Source organism: Opisthorchis viverrini, assembly GCF_000715545.1.
Source record: "Opisthorchis viverrini unplaced genomic scaffold opera_v5_119, whole genome shotgun sequence".
Lineage (NCBI taxonomy): Eukaryota > Metazoa > Platyhelminthes > Trematoda > Opisthorchiida > Opisthorchiidae > Opisthorchis > Opisthorchis viverrini.
The window spans coordinates 239216-254899 of NW_008751775.1; the positions used below are offsets into that span (position 1 = coordinate 239216).

Genomic DNA, 15684 nt, shown 5'->3' on the forward strand with positions numbered 1-15684 from the left:
GCTATAACTTTCTGGAATTTCTGACGCGTTCTGGAGCACCATTGGCAACCGGCATTTGGCCAATACTGGGTCATGATTGGCTGTTGGGTCCAGATTATTGGCCAATCAGATCTCGTCTTGATGCCGGACCGGCAAGCGCCCCGAATTCTGGGCCAACCTCGTGCGGGCCAGGCTTATCGGCCGTAGCAGCGCCTAAAGACGTGCGGTATAGCGGGATCCGTGTGGATTCCTGATTAACAGCTTGTATGTGAAACTCGATAAGTCTACATCGATGCCAATGGGTTGGTGGTCTACTGGCTAGTTTGTCAGTTAGAAGGATTATGCTACCCGTGTAATAACCCAACACCAGGCCTTGTGAAAATCGGTCGACGTGAGTTCATGGTGTGTCTTGGTTATGTATCACTTCATAGTATCATCATTCGAACCCGACCTCTGCCTCTCGACTTCCCCTGTCTAGGCTTTGACAACCCGGCACTATCCAAGCCCTCGTGCTTCCTTCGGGTAGCATGGCAGCTAGGCACCGGAAGGGTGTTACAGCTGAACGATAGTATCATCATCCTCAAAGACAGCAACATCAGTGTTGACACTGCCGCGCAACCATAAAGTTCATCTAGTCGTGTTTAAAGAGAAAGAGTGGATAGGGGAGGGGACTTAGTTCTCGCTTATGTCAAGGATTCCGAGATGCTTATTCCTCCAATCGTTCAGTCTGACAATCTGAAAAAAAACTGAATTCACGAATATCACTGACACCGATCAACCGCCATTTTTGCTATGTCTTCAGCCGAACGCAGACTGGGTCACGGGTGCCCATTCTAGAAGACGTACAGCACCCTTCTGCTAAGTCCTACGTTGTCCACCTCGCGGTTTCCACCATTCTGACGGAGGCACATAGGACAACATTTGCTTCGGCAGTCGGTGTTTTGGCATGCATAAAGCATGACCGCGCCATCGTAGTCAATGGTGCTATATGTTTTCCGCGGGTGAAGTGCCTGCTATACAACCAAATACCAGTTTTATGATAACCTGGTTACCAATGCGTTGACGCCATCCAAAACCAGCAACGCTTCTAAGATATCGGTGTTAAAATAACATGAAGACGCCTTGCATCATTTGCCCGAAACCATACAACAATACAGCCCTTACCATAGCCTGGTACATGCGACCCTAGAGACCTAGTGGTATACCTTTTTGTCATTACACAAATTGGAAAGTATGATTCGGGCCTTTGGAATTCTTGCACTAACTTCATCAGACTCAGTTCCGTCAGAGCTAATAAAATTGTTCACAACCTCCAGTGGTTCATCTCTGTTTTGGCTTGCTGGGCGATCGTGGAACTTGGTTTCGGTCCCTTGGCTTCCAGTTCCGACATCAGAAGGCACGGCACCTTCAGACAGCCTTTTATGGAGACGAAAGAAAATTATTGCAACTGTATCTTAAGGGTGATCACGGAATGTTCCACAAGGTCGTGCTAGAATCTCCGTGAGAGGTGAGAAGCGTCGGGCTAAAGATGCTCGATCCAGATTGGCTGGCTTATGACTAATCAGAGCATGCCTCCGTTTGGTCCGTAGCCTGCACGTGACACATCCACCCAAATGATGTGATGTTCGGTTATTAGGGACGGCTGTCCTCCGGACAATTTCACAATGTGACAATCCTCTTATCCAAAGTACGCAGGGCAGAAAACGTTTGGGCACTCGATAGTTTCGATTCTGATCCTATCGCTCTGGAAGGGTTGTTTAAACTCAGAACAAGTTGAGACGTCATCAGGTTGTTTATTTTGGAATCAACTCTATTTAGCACACTATCGAACGTACTATAAGTAGGTGTATGTGCAGCGGATTAACGTATCTCCAGCTGGCTATCCCACGAACTTATTGGCGCTGTTCCACATATCGTCCACCCTAAGACATAGTCGTTTTATCTGTCGTTTTTATCTGTTGATCTGTTCTCTGAGCCTGACAGTTTGGTTACAACCGTTTTCTCCTCATTGGACGATGAGATGTCATCGCTGAACGGTTGAATGGGCGTACGGTGTAGTGAAACTTTTCACGCAATTACCTTTTTCTAATGTTTTCCTCGTGATCCTTTACGCCTGAAAGTCATCTCCTACATGCCTTTTCCCCTAATCAGCACAATTTGTTTTGTGACAACTGCCACAGTCACGTGGCTCGGGCGCTAAATGGAATGCGTTATCGAGGTCGGTCCAACTGGAACATGTTCAGTGTGACCTTGCTGTTCTTCTCCCGTGCAAGATACGTCAAGTGAGCCATGTAGTGCATTGGTGGTTGGAAAAGAATTGTGTACTTTTACACTGGACATCTGTCCGTTTTTCTCTATGGAGGGTTCGTCCCCTCAAACAGTGCCACAGCTGAACGGTTAGTATTAATAATTAGCCTGACTGAATCAACCAACATGGTATGTCTCCAGTTGATGGGAGGGTTTTTACAAGTCCCTTGAGAGTTCTTGACTTTATTGAGCTTGAGATAGCTCAGTTGGTAAGGCGAAGGGTACGTGTTTCGAACCCGGTCTATGTATCTAAACTTCTGTTTAGGCTTGAGTAACCTGGCAGTATCTCATCCCTCGTGCTTCCCCCGGGTGGCATGGCAGCTAGGCACCAAAAGGGTGTTACAGCTGAACAATTATTTATTATGACGATTGGAAGCGACAAGGGTTCATCCGTTATCACAATATGTGCGATGGAGAATCCTTGGTTCATCCCTTCTGCTGACTGGAACGGTGCCTGAAACCGACTGTAGGGCGTTTGTCATCATTTTTTCAAGTACAACTGACTCACATTCTGGTTCCATCCATATGACGATTCTAGGTGCCCAAAACAAGCAGTTTGGAATGTACGATCATCAACACAGCTCTTCTTTGGCACAAATCTGAGCGTTTTGTTCTGCACTGTTCTCACCCGAACTGTATTACTGTCTTGATTGGATTTGAATCAAGGCGAATCATTTGCCCTTTTGCTGTTTCCAAGAGAATTTCAGGATGTCCTTTTTGTTCCTTCCACATAGTCACACTGACCGTCCAAAGTCAGTGGGGCTTTTGGATAGTTTCTACTCGTTTGCATTTCATTGAAAACCTACGTATTCCTTTTTTCTGTAGCGAAAAGTTTGCATCTTTACTCCGAGGTCTATAGTCTTGAAACCTTGACCGTAGGAACATCTAATCCTGGAGCGTCGATAATCACTTGCTTGACAGTCCAAGCACTACTCTTGGGATCTATGCTTCTACTCATCTTCATTCTAGCTTAGAAAGCTAAATTTTCCACGGCAATTTTGCACTCACATTGTTTAGTTTGCATGTCCGAGAAACTTTAACACGTTAGAGTCAAAATAAGTGAGAATGTAGTTGGCAAAAAACTGAAATTTAAAACGAAACGAACACAGACCTCGAGGATGGGCAAATGTCTATTCGATTTTGGCTGATGCTCGACGTTTTCTACAACATCTCTGTGGCTTTCCGACCCCGATGATGTCTAAATGTAGCTTTATTTTTGGTCCGCTATTTTGGTCTATGCTATTTGTGGTTGCCGCAAGTTTGAATCTTTCTCATTCTTCTCTCCAACCCACCAGTGTGAAGGGCTGTCTGGCGTCACTTGTTCCTTTCCTGCTTATCTTGGGGGTCGCTTTAGCTGTCGTACTGTTCGTCACGCTACGTTGATTACGGCCGTTGGCCGGTATGGTGATCGCGATGCCCCGCCCCTCAGACACCTTGTGTCAATTTCAACCTGTACTGTGATGATCACTCTCATTTGTTTACCATTTAACCTTGTTGTTTTCGTTCGCATTTCCGCTACCGCTGAGCTGCGTACTGCTAACTTGCCTGTGTCTTCCCACCGCTTATGTTTGTCACTTGTGGTTTGTTTTTGTGCGTCTGGTTATTGCTGCTTTGTGAAACCAAATCCACAGCCTTCAAAATATTAGACTAGATAAGCGGAATGGACAGTATATTTAAGTTTTATTCTGCGGGGACTCGCACTTCCGTCCAGCTGATTTTTTTCTATGTATGTATCAGTAAATCGGTGCTTCCTTCTGTGGGTACACGGATTCACATCACGAACAACAGACAGTCAAATGATCAGTCCCAACGTACACCAAGCTAGCTAGTTTCTGGCCAAACAGAACGTATCCCCAGTCACTTTGTCAACCTTTTTATATCATTCGAACATTAACTCATCAATTTCTTTTGGATATTAAGATGAAGGAATTTTGCACACTCGTGGAAGTGAATTTCACGAGTAGGGAGACCTCCCGGTAAATGCGATAACTGAAGAGAGGACACAAAGAACAGGAACATTGGTAGGCTCAGAACTCATACAGGACGAGTGGACACGTTAACTGGGAGTAAAGTGTCCTAGAATGTGAAAAGTAAAAAAAGAATGATTCAGTGTGGCATCGATGGAGTAAAGATAAGACCTACCACGTTCCATCGACGTTTTCGGTCGGATGCTAAGACACGAATTCGTGGTGGAGAAAAAATCTGAACCTTGCAAGCAAATGACAGTTGGAATCGAAAATGAATATCTGTTTTTTTTTAGAAACCCGATTTATTTGATATGAGTTGACTAGGAAAGGTTGTTGGTCTGCTCGTGGTCTAAACATCTGAAGTGAGCTAGATCGTTGGGATATTTGGAGGGTGGCATCCAATGAAAAGGCACGGATACAAACAAACAGGACAAAATCGCTTACAAACGGAAAAGATGTTAGAAAATGGGCCTCGACACCCATGGACCGGGAAAACAACACCTCCGGGTCGAATTGGTAACAGTTAGTTGGAAATTTTCCGCTTCTACGGATCCTCAGCGATGTGGGTAGTTTGGCTGGAACGCTCGTTTGTCGTGCTCTGTCGATTGGCGATATAGTCCGTATTGTTGATCTCTTGTAAGTTGACACAGTTATTTGACCACTTACTCGTCTTCAAAATTGTGGACAAAGTAGGTGTGATAGATATGGTATCCACATTTGGTGATAAGGAGTACATGGGAATTCTTACCGCCGAAGCTTTGAATTCTCGCCTATGGCTCCTAGAAAAGGCTGTGCGCACGTGCAATGTTTTTTGGGTATTGCCTACTAGAAAAGAAGTTTCTAGGGACCAGCCAGAAGTTGTATCAAGACGTTTTGCTTTCCCAGAAAAAGATGCTTTTCGATGAAAAGTTGTGTGCACCGGGAACATCTCAACTAGTATCCCGTGGCTAGTTATCGAAATTCGCGTTTCTCATAGCCCATTGTCAAGCTAAAGAGAACTACGACAAATGGCAGCAAGCGATATAGCAACGTAGTACTGAAATGCAGTTTATAGCCTTTCTATGTCCAAAATGATCCGTGGATCATTGTGGATCAGTGGATATTGAGGAACCAGTCATGTGATTTGACACTGTTTTGTAATAATGGGTCGGCAATTGACTGTCCGAGGTCTTTCGGGCAACTCAACTCCGAATACACAGTTCGGAGTTAGTTGTCCGCTAGCTGTGAGCTGCGTGGTTCGAATTGCACCTACAATGATCGCCACTGACTCGCTACTTGAGTTCATCTCCTCTGTGTTGCGCCTGCCTGAATTTTATCCCAGAATTCGGCCGACTGGATCGTCGGAAGAGATGGTTGGTAAGAGAAATGAAGCGTTCAGCTGTAGCACCCTCCCGGTGCCTAGCTGCCATGCCACCCGAAGGAACCACGAGGGCTGGGATACTGCCAGGGTGCCCAAACCTAGACAGGGGAGGTCAGATTCGAACCACGGACCTTCCGGTTGGTGGTGGAAATCGGGTGAAGCAGGAATGGCACCATCATTAAGGTCAATCCACATAGTCGTCTACAAGGGTGGTGACACTTCGGAAGGTTTCTTGTTTTACCAGACAACGTCGTTGTTCACTACGTATGACAGCTGGGGTCTAGCGTTTTAAGTAAACAAAACTAGGTGTACACTCCTAAAGAAATATTTAGACGATAGGACGATATTGTTACTTGTCTGTTGCACAACTGATTGATGCGTGGATTGCATTCGTCACCAATGAGGTTTTATGTGGGTGGATTCTGACGGGTTTCCGTCTGCTAAAGCGTACAGATGACCTAGTCGCATTCAGCGTCCTTTCTGAGCCACGCCGCCTTATCTGTTAAGATCAATACTTGTTACTATGATGAGAGATTCAGGAATTGATTCAGCTATTGCACCATGTGGTGTTTGAGTTTCTTGCCGAAGCCGTTTTGCTAAAACTATGTGGACGAGTACTGCTGTTCCTAGGAAGAGCTTTACGGACTGGATCAACTTTGGACTAGAGGGCTACACTCCTGTTCATTCTGGCATTCTGAGTATTCCCTACCCATTTGGCCCACTTACAGACGGTCGTGTCACAAGCTAGTATAATCACTTGTCCAAGACAGTGACGTGCGTTATGGCTGATGTACTGGCGAACTAGAGGCTGATTCCTGCTTTTCAACGCCCGATGATTCCACCCTAGTAAGCCAAAAATACGATACCAAGTGTAGAAAACGTTGGAGGCAAAACTTCACGTCAACCGTTCATGTTGACTAACTTGAGCTGAGAAGTTCAGGTGGACGTAGACACGTTGGTCTGATGGATAAGGTTGGAAGCAACTGGCTTCGTTCCTATTGTTCCAAAGGTGGAGAATCGTGCAGAGTGCTTTAAAGACCAAAACCAATTCTAATTAGTACGACCATATCACCCGCAAGACTTCCGTACTAATGAATATCGACAGAAGATCGTACCAATCGATGCGGGTGGTTCCATCGTTCAAAGTTGAATACACTTGCAAAGCTGTTTGTTCTCCTGGAAGAGAGATGGAGGGTTGAAGTTTCATGCCACGAGAAGCAATTCATTTATTGGTAAGCACAGCGGTCAAGTGCCTCAGCTGGTCCACTAGCCAGACACTCAGATGGAAAAAATTGTCTTGCTATTAAATGAAGCTGGAAAGTGAATTCATTGTCCACTGTAGATGAGAATGAGAGCATCGAGGATATCTCAAACCTAATCTAGTCAGTTAGGCCTCTGTGTCATGTGCTCAACTGGTTTGGAGACGACTGATCAGGTCACGGCCGGTAGAGACACGCTCTGTTTGTCAGACAGACATCCGGTAGTTGAAACTTTTCCACATCCTTTGTTCGCGGTCCGCTGTCCACGAAGTTGTAAAACAGTTGCTGTGTCCACCCGACGTTCCCTTCGTACCAAAAACAAACTTGTGCACGATGACCACTGAAAGAAATGGATACGAAGGTGAGATAGATGATATTACGAGAAATTTGATTACGCGTTTTTTAGGTACATTTCCGACTATCCTATATCGCACATCCACTAAGCAAGTTGTCGACAGTTTATTTAAACCAGACATTTTGAGATGGTTTATGAGTCCGGAGATGAGACAGCTTGTGTTCTATGATTCTGAATCACTAACGCATCTGTAGCGCAGACTACTTGCAAGCGATTAATCAGTAGCGTGACTTTGAAGCTCGTAAACTGACTGTGAAGATAAGCCTTATGAGAAAACTCCAAGTATCATTCCAAACCGTGCATGCTCTGGAAGTGAAGGAAGTTTCAAGATAAGCATGTGAACTGAAGCCCTTATTTTGGTCATCGATAGAACGACACGATTGGTTGGTATCATTCCGACTTTGTTAACGAGCGCAGTCCTACTCGGAGGTGAGAGATTGGTCCAAGAAGGGTTGCAAAATCAAGACAATTGTAGACTATTTGTTTCTTTCAGGTAGCTCCAAAGAATGTTCGAATTATCCGACGTTGGTTATACACCTTACAACTACCATGAATCGTTCCAAAAGACTGAGTTTTTCTTGCTGTGGAATAGAAAATCAGAGGAGGAAAATGCATCCCGTTCTCGGTTTCAGAGGAGTCTGTGGGGTCCTTTCACAGCGGCAGTTTGCGTACTTGGGGGCCCCTAAGAGGGTAAGTCGGTTAAGTGTCTGCACACAAACGAGCGTTGAAACCTACTTCTTGGTGGGGTGGTGTTGAAGGGCGTACCTTTGAAGAGACTGAAGGTACAACGCATTTTTACGCTATCTTCCGATAAACTCCCTATAACGAAAATGACTGGACGTCGAGTTGATCGTGTTTTAGCCCAGTACGAGGAGCTGGAATTTCTAGTGTGTTGTGTACCAGCTGATCCATACTGGCGTTCCTAGCAGTTTTGATTACTCAGCCAATGGAAAGCGAAGGCACCTGCGGTCGAGTATTCTACGAACGACATTCATGCCAGGCAGACCACTTTGTGTTTTGCTCAGCCAATCCCAATAAGGAGTTGAAATGAACCGGAAGCTGAGAACACTTGAAAGCAAAACACCCACACTTTCAGATATCGTATTGAACTGTGCTAACATCATGTGACCTGTCAACATTACCCAACACAAGCAGGTCGCACACAGTGGAGAAAAAGTAGACAGTCCAGCGAGATGGGACAGGTTACCTGGTTCACCCTGTATTGTTTTCAATCATCCGCAGAGCGGATAACGGGTAAGGAAGGTATGAACGGTTAGTTTGACAGTAGCCCCTTAAGTTGCCATGCCGTTGTCTGCTCCCGTCTTACCAACCGGGTTCGGAAGTGGAAAACGCAAGCCTTTTGCGCCCTTTCAAACACCCTATTACCTGCTTTTTCCAGCAATGTCAGTGTAATCGGTTTTTTATGGCATCTCAGACCTCCGGATGCAGGTAAACAATTTTCACGGCCAAAAGGCAAGGCACCTCCTGTGCCGAATCAATCGTCATGGTCATTCACTTTCTTGCTTCGTTCACTTTCTTACCGGTGTATTTATGGATTACCTGTTTCGCTTCTCCGCACCTGCTGTTCACTTTAACCTAAAGGCTGCTCCGCCTGACGGTCGTAAACTAGCATGTTTGTGCCATTAACCTACGTACTATCAGGGAGGTCAGATTCCCGAAAGTAACCACTGAATGTCCGGAATCTACTGAGACCCTCAGCTCCACTAGATGCTGACCAGACAGACAACGCCCCCTCAATATGCAGCGCATCACGGCCTCGTACCAAAGCCAGACAGCGTGAGTCATCATTGAATCAAGGTCAGACACCCCTCCCCCTCAATATGCAGCGCGCCACAGTCTTGTATCAAGGCCCGACAGTGTGAGTCAGCTTTGGACCAAGTTCAGACGGTGTCCCTCCAATAAAATAGCTTGACGCACTCGCTTGTACGGAATAAAGCTGTTGTGTTCCCTTCGGTGAGTCTTTTTCCGGCACTAGGCCCTGGAGCGGAGTCAGCAGTAAGATACAACAGATTGGCGAATCAGCCGATATAACAAATTGGAAGCTACCTACCCCACCTCCCCGAATCATCGGTGAACGAAGCTGTGGCAGCTACAACCACTGTGAGACAAGTACGCGGTTAGTACAGCTGATAATGATGATGATGACAGATTGGTTAATCAGCAGGATATAGCACTTACCCATGCGTGCTCGTGCTCCGTCCGCTGGGCCTGTTGTGACTCGTTCCCTCATGCTTTCGATGCGATTACACCACTGATCACAATCACGAAACTGGCCACGGAAGGGACGACCGCAACTCACGCCATAAACCAATATTCCGCTCACCATTGTCTGGTTTGCGGATCTTGACACTGGACCGGTCAGTGGCCGACCTGCGCATTTGTTGGCGCTACGAACGCGAACAATTGAGGTTTGTACTATGATTTTACTCACCTTTGTGTAATAGTACGGTAGACTTTCAAACCGAATCGTTACTTTCGCTATTCGGAATCACCGAACCTACGCGTGACTCAAACTTCTGTATCGAAAACATCCCCGTTGTCGGTCTATACATATTACATTGAGGTTTTCGAGTGGACAGGTTCCTGCAACCAGAGGTGAACAGTGTTGCTTTAGCCTGCTGGACAAAAACGTTATTTCCACCCCAAAGGGCACAGTGAACGCGTCGAGCAACCCAAAATTCAAGTTACTTGCTTTAAAAATTAATCAGAAAACAAATTTATTGAGACGAAACTGGATGCGAATTCGGACCAAAACAGAGGGTTCATCAAGGAATTTTTAGCCAGCAGAGCAAACTATCCGCATAGTCCAAATCCACTAGACGCTTCTTAGTTCTGACCCAAGTCCACTCGGTTGGTAGATTGCAATATTTTTAAAAATAACAACTGACGCCATCCACTTCTACAAAATAATTACAGCACATTCAGTTGCATAAGAGAATCATAAACGAGAGATTCCGCTGGGTTTCAAGTGAGTCTCCCGTCAAAACCCAATTGGTATGCGTGTTAATGTATTTCGCTATTATTCACAGGACTTCCAACATGATTGGTTTAAACTGAATCACCAAACAGACCGGGTCAACTCACTCACCTCGGTAGTGCTTCACGTGCCCACCCGTATCCACCAAACACAGGATGATCGGAACCACGCTTCTTTCCTGCATCTTCCGGCTGTGGGATAATCCACCAGTCAACTGTCTGCTCCAAAACCCCATCTCCAAACTTTGTAGTGGAACCATTGTAATACCGTGCGTACTGCTGCATAAAGTCGCGATGCGGTGGAGTCCAGTGGCGCCGATAGACACAACAAGGACCGTAGCCTGTGTACTTCGGTGAAATGAAGTACGCCGTTCCGTTGTAATTGAACAACACACAAGGGAAGTAGCTGTTTGGTTCAAAGATGGGCACACAATAGTCCGTGTACCATTCGATGGCAATGCCCAGATCGGCTGCGTACCACGTCTTTCCACGACCGATTGCATAGGGTAGAGCTGGCGGATGACCAGCTGGCCATGGAGGAAGCGGCATGCCAGGATCATCGCGAGGGGTGTAAATTATCTCGAACTCGGTGTAGAATCGTTCTGGAAGGTTTGGAGGTAGTACTTGCATGGGTATCTTTTTGCCGTCAAGAGCGGATGCACTGTTTCCGAGAGGCTTTTTGTTCAGAGGATCACTGTGCATTAACTAACAGGATAAAGGAACAACGGACACCGTGTGATCATTTGGATGAAATGAACTGCTGCGATTTACATTCGATGAAACTAGTGACAACTAGTACCTGAATGACCAGAGTTCGGCTCCGATAGCAATGGAATGGCGGACTTCTGGGTGCCCTTTAATAAGCGCTAGGGAAGCCGAACTTTTCGTCAGTGCCGTCTCGTAATTTGAACAGGCGATTGAAAGGACTAGCACTTCGCCGGGATAAATAGCGTGCAGACCACATCGCATCGGTCTGCACATGTAGATCGCTAGCATAGTTGTACGATCATTCGTAACTCAATGGGGTCAGCAACTTCATTGCTAGGTAGCTGGTGTAAGATTTCCGAAACACGGCACCTTCGCTTGCACTTTATATGGTTAAATTGATCACTCCAAACTACCTCACTGTATAAAGTCAAGTTTTGTCACCAAATGGTACTTTTCAACAGCTTGCAGTGACAACAGGTTTGTTAAATACGATCTTATATATAAGTCCAGATTTTTCGAATCTGATACCTGAAACCTGTGATTCACAGCATGAAATATCATATGAAATACCATATCATATGAAATATACTCATAAGGTTCCAAAAGCCGGCTTATTGTACTCGAGATATCGCAGTGCATTGTCTAGATGGAGCACAGTACTCATAAGGTTGCTGAAAACTCTTGTTGGGGCTCAGAAGGTTGGCGTCGTAAAAGTGGACCATTATGAACAGGAGATACAATTGGATTCAGTTGAGTCGCCTGTCGACATAGCATCAGCCGTCAAAACCAAGTTCATGCCAATTTCCTGAGAGTATTCATTGCGATTTGCCCATTTTGAGTCCCAGTGGAACATTAGGTGGCAGAAAGCTCGGAGAGGGTGCCAGTGCTACTTTATTCTGGTTTTGGAGACCTTCTGTTTTTATACATCACCATCATCGTCACCTGCAGGCCTTTCATTAGCAAGCTTCTTTTTCATCGGTCATTGTGGCTGCTTCTACGATGACCGGTCCGAATTACTGCATAATAGGGATGCTTCGGAGACCATGGAAGTGTTACCTATTTGCTATTTACGAGTAGTGAGGAATAATTGGAGAAAATTAGGTGCAGAGAGGCTGGCAAATCAAGATTGTTGGTTGCTAATTAGGCTGTAAGGATCCCTGTTCAAACAGCTTCTATGTGGATGATCAGAAAATATCGGCAGGCATACGATTGGCACCATTTTAAGTTCACTTCGAGAAAACGGGGATGCCGCGACCCGGGATCGAACCGGGGACATTTAGATCTTCAGTCTAACGCTCTCCCTGCTGAGCTATCACGGCCGGAATCGCGGACCGTAAGTTAAGATTCAACGTTGCAGTGACTTCACAAATTAGTTGAAAAATGCGCAGGTAAAGCGTAACTCAGCGTAGTGGCATAGGATGCTGTGATCTGACGTTTGGGTTGCTCTGGGTCATCTTTCTCAAGGGTTTCTACGATCTTCTGATTGGTGTGTCCCTGAGATCAGTTGAAAGCTAGGTGTGACGAGCGCGTGTGGGTGTCTGCTCCGTTTATGTGATTATCTATGCATTTTGTTTATAGCTTATTTCTTATATCTTATCTTTAGAAGTTTCCACACTACACAACACATCGCGCCCAATATTTCTAACAATATCGGGAATGTGTCTGGATCGGAACACCAAAGCATTTTTGGACAATCTTTACATAAAATGGTTTATTGTGAACCGCACATAGTGGTTGCTGACCCCGTACCGTGTATGATGCATAACTGTCCATGCATGCTTAGCTAGTCGGATTACCGTAGGGCATCCGAGCAATATCCGCTTCTCGTTGCATTCAATCTACCGGCGACTTCCGCCTCTAAATTTGAAACCTGACGAAGTTGAAATGATGAGAACATACTTCCCCATATCTTGCTTGACTGTCTGTTTACGGATCGATAAGTTGAAGTAATGAGAGAGCTGTCAAGAGAACTGAAAGCGTGGGACACTTGTTTTGGCTGTTTCGATCATTTAAACAACTATATAGCTTTTGATAAAATAGAAGAAGCTACAAACAACTCTCCCATCACCTTGCACCCGTGACGGATAGCCTGTCAAGTGACCTAGGTATACCTTTTTTCGATTTTTGTCAAAACTATAACACTAATGCATTCCCACGCCTCATCCGAAACGACTTAACCCTCTCCTATCTTAAGAATGGGCCTTTCATTATTCTGTAAACGGTGTTCTAGGCTTCAGCTAACGCGCGTGCCTTATCTCAAGTTCGAAAGCGACAAACATAATGGCAATTCGTGGCCGAACTTTTAAGGTTCCAACTACTAGCCAGGAGTTCGCGGGTTCGAGACTCTCCAGAATTTCATGAGATGTGCACTGCTGTCGAGAAGTTTTCAAAAACCCAATAAATAGTATGCTCCGCCGGTAGATGATCCGTCGGAATGATATTCACCGCGGAATAAACCCTCAACCAGAAAGCTTGCAAGAAATGTTCCGATTAAGAAATTTCACTCTGAATGTGCTCTCCATCGTGTTTCGGGGTTTCGAATCAAAAAGTATACAACTGGACGTAAAAGCCCTGCACGATGGGCGCCAAGACGAGCATCTTAGTGTTCCAGGCCTGCTTTCTGGTTTCACATTGAGTTACCTTGTCAACAGTCCTGTCACTGAACTGGATGTCCGAAGAAACACTTGGCTTCTAAATACTAGTAGGCATCAAAAACAAGAAGTTATATGATTGTAATCTAGCGATCTTTTGCAATGATTTCTGAATCGACATGCACACCGTTCACGTTGATTCTGCTGAGGTTCGTAGGTTTATTGCAACTCGTCGAGATCCTCAGCGCAACCGTATCAACACACACACACACACACACACACACACGAATGAGGAAATCGTCCAATCAGTGGTATTGTAACTCACAGTAACTAAGAGAACACGTAAGTAATGACAGGGGTGTATAGTGTAAACGCGGCCAAATGATCCGCCTTCGTGGCTGGTCAGCAAACGACTGAGTCACATGTCCAGTCAACGCTCACGCGAGCAAATCGATCGGTCACGCACCCAATCAGCCACTCAAGTCACAAGCCAGATCGATGGTGGAACGACGAACGGACACGCACACGCGCAAGCTCTCTGACACACCGAACCAGCTACTACACAGGTAGTATTACAGAAAACCCTAGAATTAGTTCTCATTGGCTACCCAGATTCCACCCATCATGTTGATCCAACAGAACCGGGGGTTCTAACTGCGATTGGAACGACCTATAGACAGTCTCATCCGGTAACAAAACTTTCAACAAAGTTCAGGTTGAACTTATGCAGCCATAATTCAAAGAGTAGCAAAAGAATACACAAAACTAAATAGCGAAGTTGAAGGGACTATATAACTAACGGGATGCAGAGGAAAAATTTGGTGGCACCGGTACGTAGATCGGTACGGTTAGAAGGCATTTGGACATACTCCCACTCTTTTCGGATGGAATGCCACTTTCAGCGGCGACGTTAAACGATAATATCATCGTTAGTCTTAACAAACAACAGTCGTAGATGGTTGCAGGATTGTAGAATTTGTGTTCCTTCTTCTCTCGTCAAGGGTAATCTAATTTGGAAATTAGTCTTTATTTGATAATTGATCAGGTGACTGTTGATCTGTTCACAGACCTAGGCAATTGATTTGGAAACGTTTCGTCACCATTCGAGGAGACATACTCAGTGCGCCGTTGGTGCGAGTGTTTATCCCAAGATACCTTGTACAATTTAGTACGAGATAACGCTGCTGAAGATTGGAAAATTAGGCCGACCTGAGGAACCTCCAGACAGGGGACGAAACAAATAGTAGAATGCCGAAAACGACGCTCAATCAATTTGGTTTTCACGGGGGACTCAGCTTAGGACCTCATTTATGATATTCTTCAACTGAATGTGCTACACATAGGGCCACATGCTTCAGTTGGCACTACTCACAAAGTTGCTGAAAATCCCTCGGCAACCTTGATTCAGACGAGTCTCTCATGAAAACCAAATTGATTTGCAAATGAGTGCATTTCTCGAAAACAGTCGAATATGGGTTCAAGGTTGACGGAAACTCGGGGACTACGCCCACCTGATGAGCCCCAAGAAGGGCGAAACCGGTCGTGGGCTGTCGAAGAGTTTTCAGCAACCTTGTGAGTAGTTTCCTTTATGAAAGTAGTAGAGTTCTTTTCATCAACTTTGTGAGTGGATATTTTGAATATCGTTCTAAATGAGACTGCACATTCAGTTTAAGAACCTCGTAAACAAGAGATTCAGCGAAATGAGTCTATTTTGCCATTCGGTGATTCTAGTTGCTTTCAGGGTTTTCTGTTTACGTCAACAATCAATCGCAGACATGGATGTTTTCGAAAACTCACCAAAAATGACCCATGTGCGTTGTGCAGAGCTAACATCCAAATAATCCACACAAGGTCCAGATCCATTTTTGTGCGTTCTGAACTGTTTCACAGCTGTTTTGCACAACTCCACCGTGTCGAACGGGAGCGAGAGTCACTATGCAACCAACAGTTTGTGTTTTGGCTGTTCTGCGCGTGTCTGGGCAAACAACAAACAAACAAATGGAAGTAAGGCTGACCTTGAGATTCGTCCGAAACCACTGCATTCCTGCACGCCTTTGTCTAGGTTTTCGGAGGGGAAGCACGTCCACAACTATTGATTTTACAGTTTGAAAGATGAACTCCGATAAAATTGTTGTACATGTTCACGTGGTACCGAAAAGAT

General features: G+C 45.3%; 2 protein-coding genes across 2 annotated transcripts in view; one reads left to right on the forward strand and one right to left on the reverse strand.

Moving 5' to 3' along the window:
• The window catches only part of T265_05973 (hypothetical protein), a gene marked incomplete at both ends in the record, with an annotated part of 10679 nt that extends 6568 nt beyond the window's left edge, over positions 1–4111 (forward strand). The window contains 2 exons of the mRNA XM_009171125.1: positions 2131–2261; positions 4024–4111. Coding sequence (XP_009169389.1) covers positions 2131–2261; positions 4024–4111 — 219 coding nt within the window. The remainder of the gene's footprint in view (positions 1–2130; positions 2262–4023) is intronic.
• Positions 4112–6752: 2641 nt separating this feature from the next.
• T265_05974 (hypothetical protein) lies at positions 6753–15602 on the reverse strand (the record flags this gene model as incomplete). Its single annotated transcript, XM_009171126.1, has 3 exons — positions 6753–7212; positions 10337–10929; positions 15321–15602. The coding sequence occupies 3 exons, from the start codon at positions 15384–15386 to the stop codon at positions 7050–7052; spliced, it is 822 nt and encodes a 273-aa protein (XP_009169390.1).
• Between the last annotated feature and the right edge of the window lie 82 nt (positions 15603–15684).